The sequence below is a fragment of the Hetaerina americana genome, unplaced genomic scaffold (genome assembly GCF_022747635.1).
Source record: "Hetaerina americana unplaced genomic scaffold, ioHetAmer1.1.p SCAF_3, whole genome shotgun sequence".
Taxonomy (NCBI): Eukaryota; Metazoa; Arthropoda; class Insecta; order Odonata; family Calopterygidae; genus Hetaerina; species Hetaerina americana.
Window position 1 is genome coordinate 33,832,343 of NW_027286874.1, and position 23,579 is coordinate 33,855,921.

Below are 23,579 nucleotides of genomic sequence, written 5' to 3' on the forward strand. Positions count from 1 at the left end.
CAACTTCGTGGAACGGCTTACGAATATCAGAAGTTGTACAACGCGGCGAAACTGTGGCGCTGTACGATTTATTGGTTGGATAGGGTGGGGCGATCGTGAGACCCAGACGTTGAATCAAGTGAAGCAACAGTTTCTCTAAGATAAATGTAGAAGGCTGGAGAGTTTTATAAAAAGGGCGCGGATGCAATGATTTATCCAAGTGTGACTCCAGACGTAAAATTCCGAGACTATGCCGTTCAATCCCAAGCATGAGCAAGCATAGAATTCCGAGATCGTGGTATGTTTCATTGAAATTATAACTTCTGCAAGGGAGTAGGTGCAATTGAATCGGATGTTCAGAAATCTTTGTACCACGACCTAAACATTAATGGTAGCAAAAAAGTAAACATTTTGCAATTACTAGATTTTCATAAAGTAAGAGGTTTCTAAGGTGCTTTTTAGTCTGGTTGTTGTGGTTTACATGGGTCCAGATTTAGATTATGAAAACTACAATCTTAGTGACCGTAAAATTCATCCTGTCAAATTCCATGTCGTTACAATACAAACACCTTGAATGCGGATTCACATTACTTCGTTTAATTATAGAAGAGTTTTCCCATTATACAATAGAACTAAAAATGTAAATCACTAATTTAAACAGCGGGAGGTGCCGCAACAGTTTTTTTGAAGGAGAAATCGGCTGATGTGCACCGAAGTGTAGAAATTTCGCGGGGTTAAAATCATTCGTCTTTTCCAGGACTAGAACCCATATTTCCGTAGAAATCAAGGGATCTGGTTTCAAGTCCCAGTCAAGGTATTTGATTTGCAAAATGTGAAATTTTCGGTTGCATGCAACTACCTAATACGGGTTTTGAAAATTCTTTTAACACGAAAATTCCTTGGAGGGATATAATTTAAGTACTTAATCCCATTGATGAAATACTACCTGGATAAAAAAGTTCCCGGAATAACCACCGTGTGGCGCTCCCATCGTTCCGATTTGAGTTCTGTTTTTTTTGTTAAATTGGTACATCTGTTGTTGATATTCCCTTTAAATCTTAGTTTCATAACTTGACATTTGCAAAAGTTACGTAGCCAAGAGTACATCTATCTCTGTGTGTGTTGGCGATTTTTTACAATTGCAGAAATGGATTTAAATTTGCAACAACGAACTTGTATTAAATTTTGCGTAAAAAACGGATTTAGTGGCGCACGGACGTTGGAAATGTTGGAAAAGTGTTTCGGCAACGATTCTCTAAAAAAAACGGTCGTTTACCAGTGGCACGAGCGGTTCAGAAGTGGTCGTGAGTCAATCGAAGATGATGAACGCAGTGGCAGACCATCGACATCGGAAGTCGGTGAAAAAATTGATAAAGTAAAAGAAATGTTGGTCAATAACCGCAAATTAACCATCAGAGAAATAGCGGAGGACTTGAACATTGCCTATGGATCCGCCCAAGACATTGTGGTTAATGATTTGGGTTTCCGTCGTGTAGCAGCAAAGTTGGTGCCAAAAGACCTCAATTTCATGCAAAAAAGAGACCGTGTTGACGTCGCAAAAGACATGATTTGCGAGGCTGAATCCGATCCCACATTCATCAAAAGGATCATTACTGGAGACGAGACGTGGGTTTATGAGTACGACACGCAATCCAGACATCAGGCAAGTGAATGGCGTTCACCAAATGAGCCGAGACCAAAAAAACTACGTCGTTTTCAGTCAAAAAAGAAGGCAATGCTGACGGTTTTCATGGATTACAACGGTGTAGTGCATCATGAATTTTTGCCAGACAGTAAACAAAGAGTATTATTTGGGCGTTATGAGACGTTTGCGTGAAGCAATTCGCCGAAAGAGACCAGAAATGTGGGCAGAAAACTCGTGGATTTTGCACCATGATAACGCACCGTCGCACAGTGCTATCATTATTCGTAATTTTTTGACGAAAAATGCAACAAATACCATCCAACAGCCACCGAATTCACCTGATTTGGCTCCCTGTGACTTCTTTCTGTCCAATCGAGTTAAAAAAACCATTACGGGGAACGCGTTTTAGCAGCCGAGAGGAAGTAATGGAAAAATCGCAGGAAGCACTGATGGACATACCGAAAACCGAATATAAAAAATGTTTCGAGGATTGGATCAAGCGCTGGCATAAGTGTGTTGCAGTCGATGGGGATTACTTTGAAGGGGACAATATAGATTTAGATGAATAAACTTGTATTTTTAATTTTCTGAATAAATTCCGGGAAATTTTTGATCAAGGTAGTATATTCAATTATGCTCCTAAGCGATGGATTGTAAAATGTAAAACTTTTATGCGATTATCATTTTTTTAACAACACAAGACTAAAAATCTCATAGACCACAAACCTCTCTGTAACCATGATATTGAACATTCCAGTTCCATTAAAATATTTTTCTGAGTAAGAACTAAGACCAAAAACATTGTTTCCGTCAAAAATCTTACATGATCACGAAAGTTTTACAGAAATTTTGATTAACTTCCCAGCTAGTAAAAATATATTCTCTTTTATAATTTTGCAATTTGATTATATTCGTACACCTAGAAATAGTTATCCAATTCGCCTTTTGTTTCAGAAATCGTAATAAAACATTTGACTTTCGGGAGAGGAGGAAACGTAAACATTTTTTTTACAAGAATCGATTTGGATGAAGATGAAGGTGATTGAGAGGGACTAAGACGGAGACGGCGAGGGAATGATGGAATGGAGCAAAACGGATTAGCGAGGAGATGGAAGGGAAATTGGACGGGCAAAGTAATTGAGTGAGTTGGAAGGAGTAAGGGGTAGGAGACTGGGCCACTTAGGTAAGGTGTAGATCGAAGGTGAGAGGAGGATAAGGCCGCGAAGCCGTGGATGGGCGGGGAAGATGGGAGGGCGAGGATGGGGGCTGCCGCACCCCACCTACTGCCCCCATTAGCCAGACCCCAGTAGCCTTCTCCAACTCAACTGCCTCTGGCGAGCAAGGAAAACGGCGATCCCTTTCGAAATTAATTGTTAGAAGTATATACGTAAGTTACATGAGTAGTAAAATAATAATAACAAAATTGAAGTTTTAATTTCAATGCATTAATGAATTGCAAATAGCTCTCAAAACAAACGCTCATTCCGGAATTCAATTAATATTTGCGACTGTTATAGCATATGACCTCTACTTTATTAAAGAAAATCAACAGCTGGTAAAATTCACACTACGATCTTTCATGATCAAGCAGAAAATATTTCACGTGAGTTCATGTTCTGCTCTTATGTGAAGTGGGCACAAATCATGCCTAAAATGACCACGTGCCAAGAGGGATTTCACCCGCCATCAAAATGACTGTTGATTTAGACGTCACCCAGGCCTTGACGAAATGCACTTGGGTGTGAATAGGCATGTTGTGGAACGACGATTGACTCGTAATGTTTTACATCATCATTTTCCTGTACTACGGCTCCGAGTTTGTGCCGCCCGGCGGGAGGGTGGGGCTATGGAGAACATCAGTGCGGCTCTTAAAGAGTCCGAGGTTGGCTCGCATGAAGCGTTGGTACTGTAACCTAGAAGCGAAATGATTTGCAGCCATTTGGTCCAAGTACTAAAATTGCACATTTATTGTGATATACCTCACATGTTGCGCTGGGAATATTAAGGTTTGCGAACTCAACCTACATGTAACGTTAGTAAGCATAACCAAAGCTCGGGCAAATGCTTAGTGAAATGAGCCATTATTGTCAAATTTAACTACAAATCTGCAATAACATTTGTAAAATTCCAACTGCATTATCCAGTTCATAATTATTAAATACTGTTCTTGTAATGTTTCAAATCACACACTTAGATCAAAATGTACGAGCTTGAGTGTTTACTATTAGAGCACCGTGTATAAATGCATGAATTATTTGAAGCACTAATGTCGTACATATATGATTTTTATTTCCAGACGATTTTACCAGCCTACTGAACTTACTGAGTCTAAGCTATAAAGCAAAAAATACCCATTTCATTCAAAATTAATGCAACCGATCCGCTCTTTCCTCGAAGTAATTTAACGATTCAGGTTAAAGGAAAATTGGGGCAGTTTATTCAAATTTATTAGATGGCCTACTAGGCCCTTTCCTGGGTTTCCCTTGAATAAAGCCCTCGCGGATGAAAAATTTAGCAACATTAATGGAAGTTGCGATTCAACTCCAAACAACCCCACAAAATTTTATTCACCTGAAGTATATTAGAACCCTATCGTCTGAATTCACACAAATTTACTTTAGGTTAAAGAAAACAAGCGGTGAAACTAATATTTTTCTGAAGTAGAATAATCCCATTGAGATATTCCCTTTATTCTACAACTAATAACAATTAGTACAAGCAGTCACCAGTTGAATGTCAATGAACTACAAAGAATTATTTTTGCAGGCCATAATAATTTAACGCGACCATTCATACAAATCAGTCTAATGGTTTTAGTGAAGTAAGAGCGTACGCAGGAATGTTTTTGATCGGAAAAACTCACCATTCTTTCCCTTCACTTGACGCATCTTACTTTTAAATAATAGGATAACCTAGTTAAAAGAAGGAATGGTGATCGGAAAGGAGGTTACCTTCCGTTGGCGGGCAGGGGGAATCCATCGAGGGTCCATCCCAGCTGAGGTGTTGGGGTCCCGGAGGCACTGCACTTGAGGGACACGGCCGGCCCCGGCTGCAGGGTCTGCTCTATGAAGCTGTATGCGAGGACAGGCGGGGCGTCTTCACGGTGGACGCGAAAAGAGGAGAGAAGCAAACGCCGAAGGAGAGCGTGCGTGAGCGAGAGAATGGAAGAATTGGCGAGAGACAATATATGAGAGAGAGAGAACAAAAAACTTCCCGACGACCACAAAAACGCATCCGATATATATAATACTTTTTTTCCACCGACGACTCCGGGAGGGAGACGTGAAAAATTACGTTTTCCTCGCCGGGGATGACAAATCACGCCCTCAAAAACGTCGTAGATCAACCATCGGACGTGTGAATGGAGCCACACCGCAGACGGGGAATGGAAAAGAGGAATAGGGAGATCACAACTCCCGAATGCATCGACTTCAATGACAAAGTGATTCCCCCGTCTTCGTCCTTTTTTTATTTTTATCATTCTTCCCCCAGCTAAGAAAAATATGAACTCTTGGCGCCAGAAAATATATTCGAGGGGTCCAACAAAAAAAATATATATACATAAACCCACGTCGAATATTTCTGCAATTCGACGCCGAGGAGATGGATGGAACTCGACCCTCGGCATCATCCGTCAATCCTGGGGGTGCCGCGTCACCACTACTCACTCACCTCCGAGCCGCAGCTCCGCCGTCGCCTGCGCCACAGTGCCCTTGTCCGTTCGCACCACGCACTGGTACATCCCACGGTCCTCCCTCTGCACCCGCGCCACCCTCAGCACCGAGACCAACTCGGCCCCTCCACCTCCGCCGCCCGCCGACGTCGTGGCACTCGTGGTGGCTGAGCCGTCCAAAGGCCTTCCGTCCTTGAGCCAGCTCACGACGACCCCTAGAAAGGGGCGTGCCGGGAAGAGAGAGGTAGAGTGAATGTGGCGGGGTGAGGGATGGGGAGGGCGAAAATGGGGAGAGAAACACGCAAAACCTCCAAACCCCGTCATCCGTCTAGAATAAACAACCGCGGAGCAGTGGAAAGGAAGCACTTTTTTTTATCTCCCCGGAAAACCTTCCTGACTCTTCTACTCCTTTCTTTTCCATCCATCCCTTTTCTTTTTTTTTGGGGTCGAGCTGATTTTTTTCGAGACAATCCATGACCGGCATCTTCCTTATGACGCTTTCATCACTCGTGAGGGGACAGATAAAAGCCAAGTCCTTGGGAACGAACACTATTCCCATAAACCTCCAGGTTATAGGATTCCCTTAAAAGGACGACCAAAAAATTACTTTAGTCATGTGCAATCTACAAACATTTACAACTTCACAAATGCGCGTTATTATTCCGCGTTTTTCATTGCTATTCCAGCTGTTGCATAACCAAATCCTAGGGTCACATTGGAAAACTCAAAACACCTCATTTTCGTTTTATGATCAAAGTTATTGCTATTGTTTTACGTACAAGTAAGATCATTTTTTGGGTGAAAACGCTGTTCCCAGAGTATGACGTGTCTATTTTTGATAAATACCCAAATCTTCATTTCTCTTGATAAACACACGCTGACTGAGAGGGGCAAAAACGGGAGATTTTAGTTCAACCGCAGAGAAGCAATTCGTGAACGGCATTGTGTCTATTTTTTGTGAGATACGTTTGTTGATTTATAACTAGAATGTTCAGATTTTAGCACTAAAAATCATATTTAAGAGAAATAATGGAACAACAGGCCGGCCGACCATATGGAACCATGGAAGCATGAGAACGCTCTTCATGGATTAATCATAGCAAAATATGAAACGGAAGTATCCTATAGATTTAATCCATTTCAAAGGGTTCAATTATAGTGAGATATGACCTCAGGCTGCCTAAAGGGGTTGCATGCTTCGCTTACTCCACCGCCACTCATGCTAAGAAAGAAAGAAATCATACTCTAATTAATTACGTTCTTCCTAAACAACATTTTAATTACATTTTTTATCAGAATGAGGTATTTTGATGCCAGTCTTTCATCGACATCGTGATTTTTACATATAACTTTTCATGACTAAACAAAGGTCCATCAGTGTATTGAGAATTTTCTACTTATTTTGAATTTAAATTTAACTTTGACGCATTAATTAAAAGTTACAGCATGATGCAAGTAGTTTAATGACAAGATAAATAAACATTATTGAATAAAGGGGAAATTTTATAATAATGGTCGGTTGTGGGTAAATATATAAACAAATCGAGACCAATCAATTGAGCGAAATTTATTTCTCGATTGGTTTATTCTGGCCGTTTACCCCGTACATTCTTTAACAATAGCACGAGGTGCTAAGTAGACGCGGTTAAGTAGTGCCGAATTGTAAGCAATGTTTTATAAAATTTCTCGTAAGTTCAAAAAGAAAACATTTGATGATAAAAATAAGAAAGTTTATAATTTTGTCGTCTCTTATGGTACATCTCGAGTTCATGCGGTCATTATATTTAATTTGAATTCGCAAAAGTAATAATTCCTGCATGCCACATAAATTAACCTTACATTAATTTCTTTATGGAAGTGAACGAATGATTGGAGCTGAACTTGAGACTTAAGCTGTGGAAAAACTAGCCAACGAACATTTTCTGCGGAGTGATGACAGTTGGTAATGTGCAAAGTTTGAAATTTGTTCAGCTTCTGGTACTTGAAAATAATAGCTGTGATGGGAAACGTCGCAGTTTTAGGCTCATATTTTTACATAGGATCGTATTTATAACAAAAAATAGATTGAAGAATCCCCAAAAGTATTACACAGAGCGGTGGAAACGAAGTGATTCGCAAGCTTCGAGTCAAGCTCAGTACAACGCTCGTCGTGTAGAATGAAATGGTGCTAATGTGGAAGTCAGCCAGTGGGAAACTATAAAAGCAATCGGAGGGACTTCGGCAAAGAGAGCGAGAGAGTTGATGGAGGAAAGAAAAATATAATGTCTGGAGTAAGAATACGAATGAGGAGATGGGTGGCCCGGACCGTCGCGGAAGGAACTCAACTGCGAGCAAGTTGAGAGCGAGACGGCCGCGTCGCACTCACCCGTTGGCATTCGAGAGGAAGGGGTGATATGGGGGGGTAACGGAGGAGAAGCGAGTCGGGGGGAGGGTGGGGTGGCGGATACAAGGACCCTGGCTTCCTTAATCTCCCCCCCCCCACCCGATATAACTCCTTTCATTAATCTCGTTTAGCAATAACAATAAAGCTGAATACAAAAGAAGTCGAAATTGACATCCAAAAACGAAGCCTACCTAATTAGGTATTTCCTTTGTTTGATCCCTTGAAGGGAACCAGGCTTATTAGCTGGTCCATTGCAGAATGAAAATTTCAGCAGGGCGAGTTAAAACAAGTCTCAAACAACAGTCAATCCCAGAGGTTTGCCGATAAGAAACACCGGAATATTACATAAAATTAAAAGAAAGGCTGAGGAATAAGGAAGGATGATATTACTATATTTTTTGACTCACAAGTTTTGGAATGGAGGCTTCCACGCTCTTCTGAATTAAAAAAATTATCAGACTGCTCCGGCAATAATTAAAATTCCTAAAGTTTTGAGCATTTAAAGGTCATTATAGATAGCGAGGGGCGTAGTGGCTTAAACATAAAGCTAATATCCAATTTGAAAGGAAATCCAATTTTGAGAGAAGGTAACAATTTCCCATGAAAAGATTTTTACTTGAAAATCCCTTTTCACGAAACCTAAAGAGAATTAAATTTCAGTAATTATAACCACTAAAGTGGCAATAACTTCGCGTTTAAATAAGCGCTTTCCAATTAATTCGTTCTTAGCTGCATATTTAAACCAGAGATTTATAAAAAGAGTTCCGGAAAAAGATAGAATGATTCATATTGTTTCAGCTAGTACAAAATCTTTTACGCTAAATAATTTTCTTTTCATAACTATCCCCTAAACTTAAAATTTAATTTCATTTTGCGCATTCTGAGATTCCTCAAAATAAAATACCACAACGACTAACTCATACAATTGAGTGAATCGGATTTTTTTAGCACTTAAAAAATTATACACGGAAAATACGTAAATTTGTACTCATCAATTCGTGGTTTCGTTATTCGCTCTTAATCAACTGGTTACATCTGAAAGGGTAATGAAAAAAGAAAGCTGCACGGTTTCAATGGCTTTGAAGTGCAGTTGATAAAAGAAGGAAAGGTCACAAGGCAATGCTTGGTTTACTTACACGGAGATCTGAGCTTAAATTTGTCTCACTTATTCACCGTCCCTTCATTTCGCTATCTAATAAACTGATCCTATAGGAGTCGTGGAATTAGTAAAATTTCATTTATACTTGTCGAGTAATCACAGAGAAACAGTGAACTCTCTTAATAATCAAGTTTAACCGAATAGGTTTGTGAGATAACAGTTAAATTTAACATAGTTTTCATTCGTGTGTTCACTATTTGATTGTCTTTCGACTTTATTTCTTTTAATAGGAAAACATTCTGCATACTCTGTTTCAAGTTTTGAACAAATGGTATGCCATTCAAAACCACTACTTATAATCTATTCCCATATTTATCGCTGGTGTCCTTCACTTTGACATAGCAATTCATCTTTAATTTTACCCTTGAACTTTCAGCGCGTAGATATTAGCTTGCACGTATACTATTTTCCGTGTTGATTTTCTGGTCATATCAAAATTTAGGTTTTATGCTGGACGGATGCACCAATTTTAAACAATTTGAGAACTACAGAACATTAACGAAATTCTAGTGAGTGGTATTATTTTTCCCAATGACCTGACAGGCAGGATCCTCGCAGTTTTAATGACAATTGCCTCCATCCTGAAATCACCAGGCTGGTGGATACTTTGTGAGTGATGGGGGTATCGTGAGGCGCGTGGCCTAGGGAAGGGAGTTAGGTTTCTTCTCACCAGAGGACGGCGACGACCCCGCGAGCGTGCATCGGAACTCGGCCGCCTCACCCAAGTTGGCCGTTCTGGAGGGCGGAGAGAGATCGGGGCGAGGCGGGGGTGAGTCCACCACGAGCCTCGCCTCCGCCCCCGCCTCCCCACCGGCGTTGGCCGCCGAGCAGCGGAAGGTCCCTGCGTCTTCGGGACGGGCCGTCTCCACGGCCAGCAGGAGGCCCCCAGCACGGATCCTGCCCCCACCGCCCCATCCGCTGCTGCCAACGCCTCCCGTGCTGCCTCCTACGGGGATGGGAGGCCCCCCCTCCCGCCCAGGTAACCTGTACCACCTGTGAGGTAGAGAAAAAATATGGCGAATGGAGAATACTTCAGCAGGGTGGTTGGCTGGAAGGTCTCCACAAAGTGAAACGTCCATGCAATGACAGAATAGATTTCGTTATTGTCTCACCTCGCTCCGATAGTGATTAAATGGTTTTAGCCATTGGTAGCTGATTCAGCATTTTTATTGCTTAAGCGATTGAATTAGTAATCAAAGGGATAAAATTCTCGGGATAATCTGATAAGGTACATTGCTAGCCACGATTGAAAATATTTAATAATTTAGTACAGATGTACCCATTGCTTACCTAACTGATTCTAATAATTTTTACCGCATGTATTTATATTTCACTCTCAAGAATATTAAGAAAACTGCGGTTGGTACATAAATAAAAAAGTCTTTTTAATCAAGATAATACCTGGGAATGCGAAAGAAGTTGTTCGAGGAGGAGATCTGGAGAGAAAACGGGAATTGCATTTATTCAATATATCTTATGCAAGATATCGGGAGGTACACATCCTGATGTAATATCAACTATGAAACTGTATGCTTCGATGATTCTTCCTCGCTACATCCACTAAAATACCAGAGCATCCTAGATAACTTCGGATTAATAGCCCTATAGTATTACAGTAGGAGAGATTGAATTTAGATTAGAGAGATCAAGTGCAGGGATGACAGATTTAAGATGCCACTTTTCAAAAGAACGATAAGGGATCAGAATAACAGTACACCACCACGCTTGGGGAGGAAGAGCCATTTTTTAATTCTACACAATCTGAAATGCTGCCATAGATTTTATCAAATACTTATTTTATTGATACAGCGCATTTTTATCGTTGGATAACATTAAAATAAAATTTAATATTGACGTAGCATGCATGGTGTAGAATCATCGTCTGCCGCACACCCTAGAGGTGGTTGTCAGGGTATCATGTAGATGTACGAGGGTAGTTTGAAAGGCTCTCGGTATTACCACCAAATATCAGCGCAATGGCAAGGAGTTGCCCGCGTAGTAATAGGCAATCCTTTATGAGTAATCACGTGACGTGTCAGTGCTCTGGGAAGAAATCTGTTATGCGGACATGACTCTGTTGTTGTTCCCGTGTGGTGATTTGTAAAGATGGAAAAAATTGAGATTCGAGCAATGATTATATACTTACTGCAAAGAAAAGTTATGAAAGTAAAGGAAATTCATGCAGACTTTCTGAACACTCTGGGGGACTCTGCTTCTTCATATTCATCTGTTGCCAAGTGAACAAATGAGTTTGAGTTTGGTCGGCTTAGCTTAGATGATGATATGCACAGTGGTCGGCCAAAATGTGCCACTACGCCAGGCATTATTGTAAAAGTGCATATAATGGTCATGGAATATCCCCAAATGGAAGTACGAGAAATCTTTGAAGCTGTATAGATGTCATCACATTTTAACACTGAACTTTGGTATGAGAAAATTATCTTCTAGATGGTTGCCGCGACTCTTGACGCAGGATCAAAAAGGCATCAGAATGGAAATTTCCGAACGTTTGAACCGTTTTAGGAGCGACGAACAAGATATTTTGCGTCGGTTTGTGACCACGGATGAACATTGGGTCCACTACTATACCCCAGAGACAAAATAGAAGTCAAAGCGATGGAAACATGTTGATTCTTCAACACCGAAGAAAACAAAGGTAATGAAAGGTGGTGGTTACAGTTTTCTGGGATTTGAAAGGGGCTCTGCTTATAGATTATCTTCCCACTGGTGTAAATATTACTGGCAAATGCTACGCTAACTTCATGGAACAATTACAGCAAAATATATAAGAAATAAGGACAGGTTTGGCAAGAAACGCATTCATCTTTCATCGAGGCAATGTACGCCCACACACAAGTGTCATTGCCATGGCAAAAATACGTGAACTAAGATACGAATTTGTACCAGATCCGCATTATCCGCCTAATTTGGCTCCATCAGATCTTCATCTCTTTCCCAAGCTCAAAATTTTCCTCGGTTGACAGAGATTCGCTTCAAAAAAATAACTAACAGTCGAAGTAAACGGGCATTTTACAGGCCCGAAGGAATCTAATTTTCGAGATGGGATCAAGACATTGGAGCATAGCTGGACCAAGTACTAAAGTTAACAGGGGGACTGCATTGAAAACAAAAAAAGTTTCACTCCAAGGTGCTGCATTTGATTTATGAATGTAAATATATTAGTTTAGAATGGGAGACCATGTATTTACTCGATGATTTAGATTCGATCGTGACGCGTAGTTTATAAATAGCTATAATAGTGGAAATGTACAGAAAACTCAAATGCCTCTCCACCAGAGGATACAATACAAAAACACTTCTACTAAAGCCATTTCCATTTCATGAATGATCTTGGTCAGCAAGAAATCTGACATAAATTTCCTCATTATTGTACTTCCCCTCTCTGTACGCTAATTTAGCTAATGGTGCAACACATTTCAAACCTAATCTGTCAACAGCGATGGGTAGCAATATATTATCAATTTCGTAAAAGAATATATATTTAAATAATCTATGCAAACTAAACAAATTGGCGTCTTTCTATCATGATCTATATACCAAGGATGTAGGAGCAAAATTGACAGGATGTTCTATTCCTGCGCAATAATTAGCGCATAAAAATAAATAAGATATCTTCAAATGGCCATCAAACTTAGGTAATGGTTTTTACTTAAGTTGAAAACCTTCCCTAAAACTATCTAAAAGTTTAGAACGGGATTATTTTAATCACTTTTATCTTCTGATGACTGCTTTAAATACCAAGTATTACAGTTTAAACGATATTCTCACCGAAGAGCATTGGTCGATCAGCAAAAAAAAAGATACGCTCTCTCCGCCAAAGAGAGGAGCGTTTCAGCTTTAGGCGTAGAAATGGTAGGGTCTCAAAACCCGACAAAAACTTGCGTCACCACCCTTTTTTGTGGGTCGGTCGAAATGGTGAAAACGCGAAGTTAATGCTGTCCCAGAGTCGCTTAACCGATGGCGTTGTGTGCGGGGACGAGCGGCAGCATCTCTTCTCTTCGCACGACGAGGGAGAGAGAGGAAGTGGGTTCGGGTTGGAGGAGAGGAGAGAGAACCCTCAAGGGCATGCAGAAAGGCAGGGATAGGGAAGGATGAGCACAGAGGGCTGCGGTGTGGAGCTTCATGCCTCGGGAGAAGCAGCGAGTAATGCGACGCTCTCCCGCGCCAGAATAAACGAACAAATATTCATGCATACTAAACGAAAAATTATAAAACGGGGACGTCCATTACAAAAAAAACCGGTAACCTTTTGATATTCGCAGAAGGATGGTCCCGGAGAATGGTACGTGGAGCGTTAAATAATCTGCAAGGCACCCCGGCGGGCAGACGGTGCGAGAGACCGCTTGCCTTCCGCTGGCTTTTCCTTCTCGCTAGCCTAAAAGAAGTCCGTAGGTGAGCGTTGTCTGTATCTGGCCAGATGCCAAAATCCGTGCGTCGATGGAGGGAAGGGATTCCACAATTCATTAGTAGGATAGTTTTTTACTGAAGAATTTGGATGGTAAAATAAAAAATTGCCCTTATTAGCCCAATTTAACGTTCATGGGTTCTCATCTTGATGAAAAACAGATACCAATTACTTGATCGCTTCAGCAATGAAGTAATATAGAACAAAAATAGAATATTTAGTCCTCAGTTTCACTTGTGTTAACAAGTACCTCAACGCGCATCGTACGATATTATTCTGTGTGCGTATATTTTCCAATTTACGGGTGCATAATTTTTACGTCAACGATGAATATGCATTTATGAAAAACATTTGGTTCAAAGCAAAGATTCCAAATTCAAATTTTATCTCACTTTTTGCTATAACTCTGTAACTTTTTTACTCTCCCATATTGTTCGTATTGTACTGGAAATTTTACCGAGTATTAAGGTATGCTTAGGTAAAGGTCGACAGGCTTTGAGAATATATTTATTTGATGATGCTCTTAGAAATATAGGTTTTTCTCCCTTTGATAAAGTTTGTTCCGCCTTCCACCCTTGCCTGTCCTGTGATCCACTTGATTTATTAATGATGCAGTATCCAAACTCCCTTGCTCCATCGGGAGGGGGAATTAAGACATATCCTTTAGAAACACTTCATAAAAAATCTGAAAGAGACTGGACTATTAATAATAACTTATACCGCATTTGAGACGACTTAATGGTTTGCAATAAAACGGATTACAACACAATGATCCACATTTACGACACTAATTTTTAGTCTTAAAAATAAATAATAATGTATCACATGTCAGATTTTTGACATACTGGATTAAACCAATATAATTGTTTTCTTCCTTTCTAGCCCTTCTATTTTGGGAATGCCTCTTGTTGCGAATGTTCTTGTTGCAATGTTCACCATCATGGTGGTCTACGAGGGAAATGCCGGAAGAAATCATAGAGAAGGAAACTAAAGGCGAACAAAAACAGGCCTAATTACGAATTGCGAGTGATAATACAGGCTTGCACTAGAAACGGTGAAGAAATGAAGAGGATGGAGGAGGAGAAGTCTGTTGGAGGAAAAATAATGGAGTAAGCTGTGATTAGCTTCAGGCAACGCCCGCTTCAGTCTGATATAATCCATAATTTTAAGCCATAATGCTCCTCAAGAAAATTAATTATTCCATAAATTATTATGTTTTTTCTCACTGGGGGCATGATTCTGCTTCCGCCGGTCCTCTGCTTGTGATATCACCAAAAACGTTGGCCACAGGAAAAACTTGTCTGAAGAGAAATTTAAGCTGTCGTATGACAACCTTTTGCGACAAATGAAAGCATTAATATGGCGAAAGACGGAACGCAAACACTAGATCTTCATGCTTTCATTCGCTTTTTAGTATTAAAAACAACGTCTTAAAAATTATGTTAAGAAACAAATGCTCAATTTAAAAGTCAAATAAATTTGTATATGTTAAATTCAATTAGGAACAAATTATTATCCATGAGTTACCAATGCATAATGTCATTTGAACTCTCCATTTATTGTCCCCTTCATTAATTTAGTCCTTTATATCGATGAAAATACTTGAAATTAATTACTTTCACTTATATAAAAAATTATTCTATTTGATTAATGGTTTTTTTTTAATGAAACTAGAATGAATGTAGAGTTAACATAGACACCAGGATCCTTAATTTTTCGGAGACTGGAAATTGCAGTGAATTGTAATCCAGTGTACAAATAAATTAGGTACATACGAGTCTTCGATCGATTTTTCGATTCAATAAATTCTTACGAAAATGAAATGAAATTAATGTCTATCTAGATGGAAGTAATAAAATAGTCAGAAGGTACGCATTAATTTTCCTTAACGCACTATAATATGCTTGTGATATACCACTGGCTTTATTGCCTACTTTTATGACAAAACTAGAACTGTGGTGCTTCGTCAGCAGTCGTTTGAGTTAATATGATCCATGTACCAAACACCCACCAATATGGTGAGTAACAAATTACCATAATCGCGCTCAATGTCACCTGAGTATCTAAAATCAATAATGATCTACTAACGTTCAATCGCGTGCCTAACGCTCCGTGAGTCACAATGTTCGCCCATTAGGTTTCGTTCCAAAACATTCCTTTCAACGACTAAATATCGTATTGCGACCTTAATGAGTAAATTCAGAGGAATGTGATGATCTCTATACTCTTCTAGTTTTTCACTAATGAGACGAGTGTCATAAGTAAAAACTTGAAAATTTTTTAAAAAGTTTGCCTTAGAAAGAAGCCTTAGCAGCGGAAACGCTTCTGTGTAAACGACTCGAAAATGTACATGCGGTGAAAAAAAAATAAAAGGACTTTACGATTAGAGAGTGTAGTTTATGTTTCTGTGTGCAGTGGAGAAGGTTATAATAGGGATGAAAAGAAGGTATTTTAATCTCGCGAGAGGATACTCACCTTATATCCGGCACCGGGCAGCCTTGGGCCAAACACATGAGGACGGCGCCCTCGTCGGGAGCCACGTGTACCACCGGTGTGTGGTCCACAATCACTGGAGTCACGACTCCACGGTAATCTGTAATAAAGCGTATAGAGATAAGACAAGAACAATTAAATGTCAAATCTCCACCCTTCGAAATAAACTCTCAGCAACCTCAAGGATATACTTACATCAACAGTTCATGACAACCAAATGTGTATGTTTATATACAAACCATGAACAAAGTAATCAACCTTAGGGTGGGTGTGGTAGATGATGGTAGAGTTCACACAGTACTAAGCTCGACGGCGTGTGAAATTCACACATCATGGTAGGGGGGCCAGTTCCTATCCCTCTGATCCCTATGACGTCCCAGGAAGATCTGGTACCCGAAAAATCACACATCTTGAGTGTAGCTGAGGGTAACCAGAGAGCCTTAACCGGGAATCGAACCTGGGCCCTCCGGTCTATAGCCCAACGCTCTACCCCTGGACTATCCCGACCCTTAAATATATATATATCAAACGAAGGGGTGAAATGGGGTTAACCAACATAACTCTAGATACATAAAAAAGGACACATACGTATTCCGAAATTTTCGCTGGCAACACCGCCTTCTTCTGCGGGCAGAAGGAACTCGAGTTTGAATTTTAAAACTGAAAATTCGGAATACGCAAGGTTGTCCTTTTTTATGTGTACATCTACATTTATGTTGGCTAACGCTATCTCGCTTCTTCGTTTGATTCGTTATTCACATCCGTAAGACTTTCGTAATGGTTGCATATCAACCCCAGAGGTTTGTAAAGATATTTTTCTGCAATAATGAAGCACAAGACAATGGAAAAATCCATGCATCAAGCAAGGAAAGGAACTTCTACACAGATCATGCAAAATAATTGCCATTTGATTGAAATCCAGGGATCTACACTCCCTTAAAATACTTGTATATTCATATTCGAATGGAGTATATTTTTATGAAATGTATTTTCGAGCAAAAGACGGTAAATAAATGGAAATTCATAGGTAATTTTTTCACCATAGTTACCATTTAAGATGGTTAACCGCGTTAACGAAAAATATATTTACTTCAGGTTACGCAAATTTTCATAATTAATATCAAAGGTAAATTTTGCCTATTTCTGACTTTCCTTAGTCATTCCTCATCATAATTTTGAAACTTGCGTTTAACCTTGAATTATTTATTTGCATAAATATGCCTAATGTCTGGTAAAAATACATCTCCATGCTTGCGTTGCACAAAATAACACACACCACCGCGCAGTCCTCGGAGATGTGTGTTATTATTCCGCGCGCTAAAGAAACTGTGAATTGGAGCCATTCCAGTTAAGTTATATTCCTCTCCATGTCTTAGCTTAATTTGTAAAATGCAAGAGTTAAACATTAAAACAGTATATATAGAGACAATATTCGAGTAAAATAAAATGAAATGATTGACTGTGTCCACACTCACGCACTCCCAAAAATGACATATGTCGCCTTAGTGTAAAAAACAATTTATGAAATACAATCACCGAGAGAAGAGAAAAACCCTTATCTCTTGGCAATAGTTCACTGAAGGGATCCGAGAATGAATGATATTTACTGTCATACTAGTAGACTATTTAAGTGGACACAAAAAAAATAGCTAAATGTCTTCTCCGAGGACAATAATGGAGGAGAATGATAATAATAATAATCATAATGATAAAAAAAATGACTGATGAGATGAGCCAGGAGCCTCGGAAATGATTCGGACGTGCTATGGGAACGACTCAAGGCCGGGAAAGTCCGAAAATTTCCCCAAGGATTCGCAAGGAGAGGAGGCCTCCCCGCCGTGCGCTAATGGAGCTCCTCCATGGCGTCCCTTCGTACCCTGTCTACCCCCCGCCCACCCTCTCTGCCACTCCCTCACTTACCATTACCCGCTTTCTCACTCTTTTTCTCTTTCCTCTCTCTCTTTCTCTCTCTCTCACACACACACCTAAATAGTAAGTCCACCACCAGCATTAAAAAAATTAAAAACATCCCCCCATGAAAAATGCGCACAAAAGTATTGGGATTCCCGGCGTTTAAACTCGTACTTATTTCACGATGCGCGCACGCCTTGAATTCACGGGGAAGACGTCAAGGGGATGGGCACAGTCTGGTAGGTGATGGGGGGAGGGCACGAGGAGAAATGGGGATGGACGAATACGATACGGGGGCGGTTGGATGGGGAGAGGGAGTCCGGGAGGTCCGTTCCGCGCGCGGAATTCCACTCGCCAGTTGACACAATCAAGTCGCCGGAGGCGAGCGGATTTTTGTAAAGCTTGAAGAGGAAGAAGGAACCAGAAAGCCATTCCTTCTCCCTCCCCTCATATCACTCCCTCCTCCCCCAACCCTTCTCCCCGCCACCCCTACCTCTTCCCTCGCTCACTCTCCCACCCACGATCCAAGATGGAGGAAAGTGATGGGAATTCCAGGAACACGGTCGGGATGTACTCCGACAGAGGAATCATATATTAAAGAAAGATGTAGAAATCGGACGAGAGAAGGGAGGGCCAGGAACGACGGATATGATGATGAAAAAAGATGCCAGAGGATAAACACAAAAAAGAAGAATGGGAAAACGAATTTATTTTATGGGAAAGATTGGCGGGGCGAAGGTGAAGGGGAGGGCATAAAAATTGGAGGAATTGGCGAGATTCCATCGGTATGGAAGGAATAGTTGAGGGCCGTATGCATTATATATTGTTATGGATGGAACAGTAAAGCACGCCAATGGAAGCTACCCTAATAGCAGCCATCTTCTCTAGGAGTATAGAAATAAAAGAGCAATATTCTCCCTAATGCAGTGCAAACAAAATTGACTACTTAAATCATCTCAATGATAGTTCAAACAAATAAAAATTTAGGGAAAGCATCAGGATCTATAATTTAATTAAGGGAAATCGGATTCACGCGTTATAGAACAACCTCATATGATTTAAATATATCGCCTCATTATGCATACATATAAGCGAGTAATTACTTTAAAAAAATGTATATTATTTTCATCGGCTCAGCCATTTCATGACTGAAGCAATGGATGTAATAATATAACGTTCTAGTATTGCTAGAATATCTAGAAATGTGATTTTCACAAATGAACCATCAACACTGAAGGTGACCTCTACCTTTCAAAATGAGAATTCGTAATTTCTGTCGCATCCTTGTTTTTTATGAGTGACGAGATGAAGGAGCTGTTTAGATCTGCATGCATGAATATTTGGTGTCGGCTTACCTGTTACTCTAATAGTAGCGGGCGAACTAATCACCATCTGCCGCGTGAGCCGATGTATCGTACGGCAGCGGAAGGTATGGAACTGGTCGCTGAAATCTACATTAAACACAAGAAGGTCCCCAGGCGGGAGGACGTGGAATTTTCCATCTGAAAGAGAAAATTGGGAAAATGAATCAGCGACACGTGGGAATACATGTGTACATTATTAATACCAAGAATACGCCCTTCGTACTGTAAATCTTCTGTAAAATTCTGTAAATCTGGGGATATGTGACTCTTCTGCTCTTTTTTCAATATAAAAATCTAATTATGCAAGTCAAGATGGCAATAACGACATACAAGGTGTTTCGTAGAGCAATACATTGAACCAAAATCATTATTTTTTGAATATGCATACGGAATACATAAAATCCTGAAATATATTACTTTCTTGAGTACGTGCTGCTCAATAAATAACTATTCTATCAGAATATATCGAGATTTGCGTTTATAACCATAAAATGCAATAACATGCATGTAATTTGCGTCAATCATTGGCCAATTTGTTGATCATACTATTTTACTCGAAATTAAATGCAATAAAATGGAAAACTTATTTGATAAATGTTCCGTACCGTTTTTTCTACCTATAAAACTAATTTAAGCGTCGTACAGGTACCTGTATATACTATTTGGAAATATAATTTCATCTTCTGAAACATTCGATAAAAATTAATGATATGTTAAAAGTGCTCGGTTATACGGCGAAAGCGGTGAGAAATTTATTTGAAGACAAAGTCTTATTAAATACAATGAGAGTGGATTCGTATTTCATTGGCGAACTCCCATATTGAGAGAGAATTTATACTTGAGTGAGTGATTACAAATAAAACTCAGGAATAAACGCTGAGGGAAAAACAGAATGCCTAACTTCTCCCCGCGTATTTAGAGAGTTTAACTACAAACAATGGGTTTCGAATGGTTTCTTTTTGCTCCATGTTAAGGAATTTAATCAGTTCTTCTCTTTGTCTCGATCTACTTAAGTAAAATGCTCACAAATCACGGGACCTTATACTTGAAAGAAAGAAGAAAGTTTCGGCAGAAAATATTTACATAACTTCATGAATTCACTTGTCTTCAAATTCTTCTTTGGAATTATCACTCGAAGTCAAACAAAGTTGATACTTCCAAAAAGTTTTAAAAGTAACAATTATCCGTAAACAAAATAAATTGATCCATTAATTACGTGCTAAAATATATTAGGAGTGAAAGCAAAATTGACTCCCATTGTTTTTGGATTTTATTCAAAATATTTTATTTTATAGCTGCTGAAACAATCCTTTTTTCTCGTTAACTTTATCTTTAAAACAGCTGTCTTTTCAATGTTCAAAGTAACAAATAATGAAAATTCTAATGAGTACAATTTCAAATGAAATCATGAGCTAAATAGAAAGGCCAACGTGAAAAGATATTTATTTATAACGAAGACCTTCAACATTGTAGTTAGAAAAGCTTTGATTAAAATGCCAAAATTAAGGGTTTTTTTCAATGATTTAAGTGGCAGCGTTGCACGAGGTGAGAGATTAAAATCAATTTGAAAACGAACAGTGAAGGTTAAATTAAAGTACTGAGTCAATGAAGCTAAGCAAAGCCTAGCAAGTGAAGAAATGATCAAATGAGAATAACGGGGAAAAGAATGGAGAACAGTCATCGTACATGATTGAGGATACAAAAAATTGCTGAAGACGACATTTGAAGAGAGAATGTAGAGAACCAGGGACAGCAAATGAAGTTACTCGCATGTGTAGGCAATAGAGCATGTGACCGGATCATATATTAAGATATAGCATCATTTAAGAATCGGCTGGAGACTTGCATCAAAGCAGTATTCATGGGAACTCTTTAGTGACTATGAATTTGAATATAAACCAAATGTCAAATAAAAAGATAAATACCAATTGCTCCAGATAAAAACGGCACTACTGCGAAATTAACATGCGCATATTCATTAAATGTGTTTAGGGAAACAGAGCACCAAGTATTAGAGTTCTCCACCCGACATAAAATTGTCTAAGTAAATATTATTACAACAAAGGATCAGCGCTTGTATTCTACAAATGATGAAATTCAATTCATTCAATTGGAAAAGTCACATTCCGGCTAAATTCATCGTTGTTCAAAAGTTAAGGAACCATTTTTGAATTAGAATGATATGAAACCAATGTTTAATAAATAAACTTATCTCGTTACTCATAGATACTGTCAAAAGGAAATTAACTAATATGGTTGTAATATTTTTTTTAATTAAGTAACTAAACGAATTAATACAAACAGCTTGCTAATTTTGAATAGGTGTTATTGGGAAATAACAACATTAAAAAATTCTCTAAAATATACAAAAGAAATGAATTACATTAGAGGTAAAGTAATGTATACATAAATGCATTACACAACGCCGGACTCTTTTATCTTTAAAAATTCGGTTTTCATATCCCGTATTCATACAAACCTGTTTGTGGCGTTGCCATGGAGCGTTCTCAAAGTGAGCTCGATCAATACAAAAAAAGGAAAAATACGACCCTTTAGGGAATGTATCTTGAGGTAGATACCTCAGAAAAATTATATCAGGAGGTTGAAATATCAGTAACCGTAAATTAAAGGGACTTTAAGTATAACTAAACGATGTACTTAATTTAGTTGAATTCAACCAGATCAAAAATCTTCAAGTTCGGGACAAATTGCACTTAATCAGGAACCTACCTATGCTCACATGAACCATTCTCGTGGTGAAATGATTATTTGAAAAAATTAAATGCAAGATTATTTTGTAGGGAGGGTTTCTCTTAGTTTAAGTTTCCGAGAACATTGGTTTCTAGAAACCTTACCATCTTTAGATGAAATATTAAGATATCGGCCATTGGCGATTCCTCCTTGTGTGGCGATGCCGACTCGTCATCCTCCCTACTCCTGAACGTCTGTCACTACTAAAAATCTCTTTTTTTGACATCATCAACAACCTTCGACCCTCAGGTACGGTTGGGAATGCGGAAACGAACCTGAATCTTGACCCCTCCCTTCTCATTCGAATCGCGGGTCGCCCATCTGATCCCCTACGAACTCCTCTCGAAGCCGTGACTTTTCCCTCCGCCCCCCTCCCCATACCTTTTCCCCTGAGCGTGGATCGAAACCCTGAGCGCCTCAGGATCTCAGCACTCTCCTACGCCACTCCTGCTCTGAACTGTAGGTCATACCCTTGGCCGCCTTAGAGTGTTCTATCACCGCCGGACTCGTCCCGCTAGCTGGATGCGGTTCTAGGTGTCCTGACCTCCTCCGACTTCCCATAAGTGCCTGTTCTTATCCTTATCCCCGTATAACCAAGCTCCTGGCCAAATGTAAACTTTAGATCATCAATGAAGACATATAAGGAACTAATTCTGGTTTTTTTCTTTATTCTCATTCTCAATAACGTTGAAATGAGCTCATTTGCAGTTAATATAAGTCCCAATTGGATTTGTTAAGGATATGGTCAAGACCGTAACAATCAAAATTGTCAGGACCATTTGTTTAATCTTTGAAATACAGTGAAAGAATAGAACCTACTCATAACATTCAAGCACTTCAGTCATCGATAAATCCTCCACACTCTGAGTCTTATAAAAAACTATGAATATTATCAGTATTTTTAGGGATATAGCTAAATATCAGTATTTTCAAAGTATATTGTTTATTTTATTCTTTCAAATTCTCCTCGAATTCTGAGTGTGTTTAAGAAAAAGAAAAATTTACTCATTTACGTGAGAGTTTTCATATGATAATACGAATTTATTCTAACATGGAAACATTCAAATATAAAGAGTTTTAATTTTGAAATATTGTATTGATTGTTATAAATAAATTAGAGAATAAGTACACGTAAGTGCGTGAATATTGGATATTTGTAAATAACGTTGATTTTTTAAATATTACTCACATTCTTGAGGCATATGCCATCACACACACGTGTGGGTGTGTAATGCTAAGTGGCACAAGGATGTGTGTGTGAAGATCTTATTCTCAAAATTAATGTCATTCACAAAGCTGTGGGAGTCTGTATGTATACCTTCCTATTCTGGTTTTACATCACGCAGAATTACGTAAGGAAACCCGGGGGGAAATTTTGTTGCCATTCCCTTGTGGCCAAAATGAAATTTTCCAATCACCGAAGTTAAATTTCCTTTGCGGCCCTGGCTCTTATATGGCCATGCAGCCACAAATTTTCCCATGTCGGAAAGCATGGGAGAACTCTTTTCAGAAAGATGGGAACGAACGCTTTCCTTTACTACGCGATAGCATCCGAGAGATGAGCAGACTCCCTAGTATCCTCCCGAACTAAAATTTATTACCACTAAGGGTATTGGGTGGACAGAGGGGGAAGGTGAGAGTGAATCCGGACGAGTGAGAGAGGAAGACACTAAGAAAGAGAAAGGGAGACGGAACGATAGGTATAGAGAAATATATATATATATATATATATTTATACACACATATATATATCTATATATATATACACACACACACACACACACATATATATATA

At 39.3% G+C, this 23,579-nt stretch overlaps 1 protein-coding gene across 1 annotated transcript in view; it reads right to left on the reverse strand.

Moving 5' to 3' along the window:
- Positions 1–23,579, reverse strand: part of Dscam2 (Down syndrome cell adhesion molecule 2) — a 429,928-nt gene that overhangs the window by 54,631 nt on the left and 351,718 nt on the right. The window contains exons 5-9 of the mRNA XM_071587152.1: positions 19,025–19,171; positions 15,741–15,858; positions 9,510–9,832; positions 5,297–5,512; positions 4,576–4,720 (exon numbers count right to left, since the gene is read on the reverse strand). Of these exons, the coding sequence (XP_071443253.1) occupies positions 4,576–4,720; positions 5,297–5,512; positions 9,510–9,832; positions 15,741–15,858; positions 19,025–19,171 (949 nt within the window). The remainder of the gene's footprint in view (positions 1–4,575; positions 4,721–5,296; positions 5,513–9,509; positions 9,833–15,740; positions 15,859–19,024; positions 19,172–23,579) is intronic.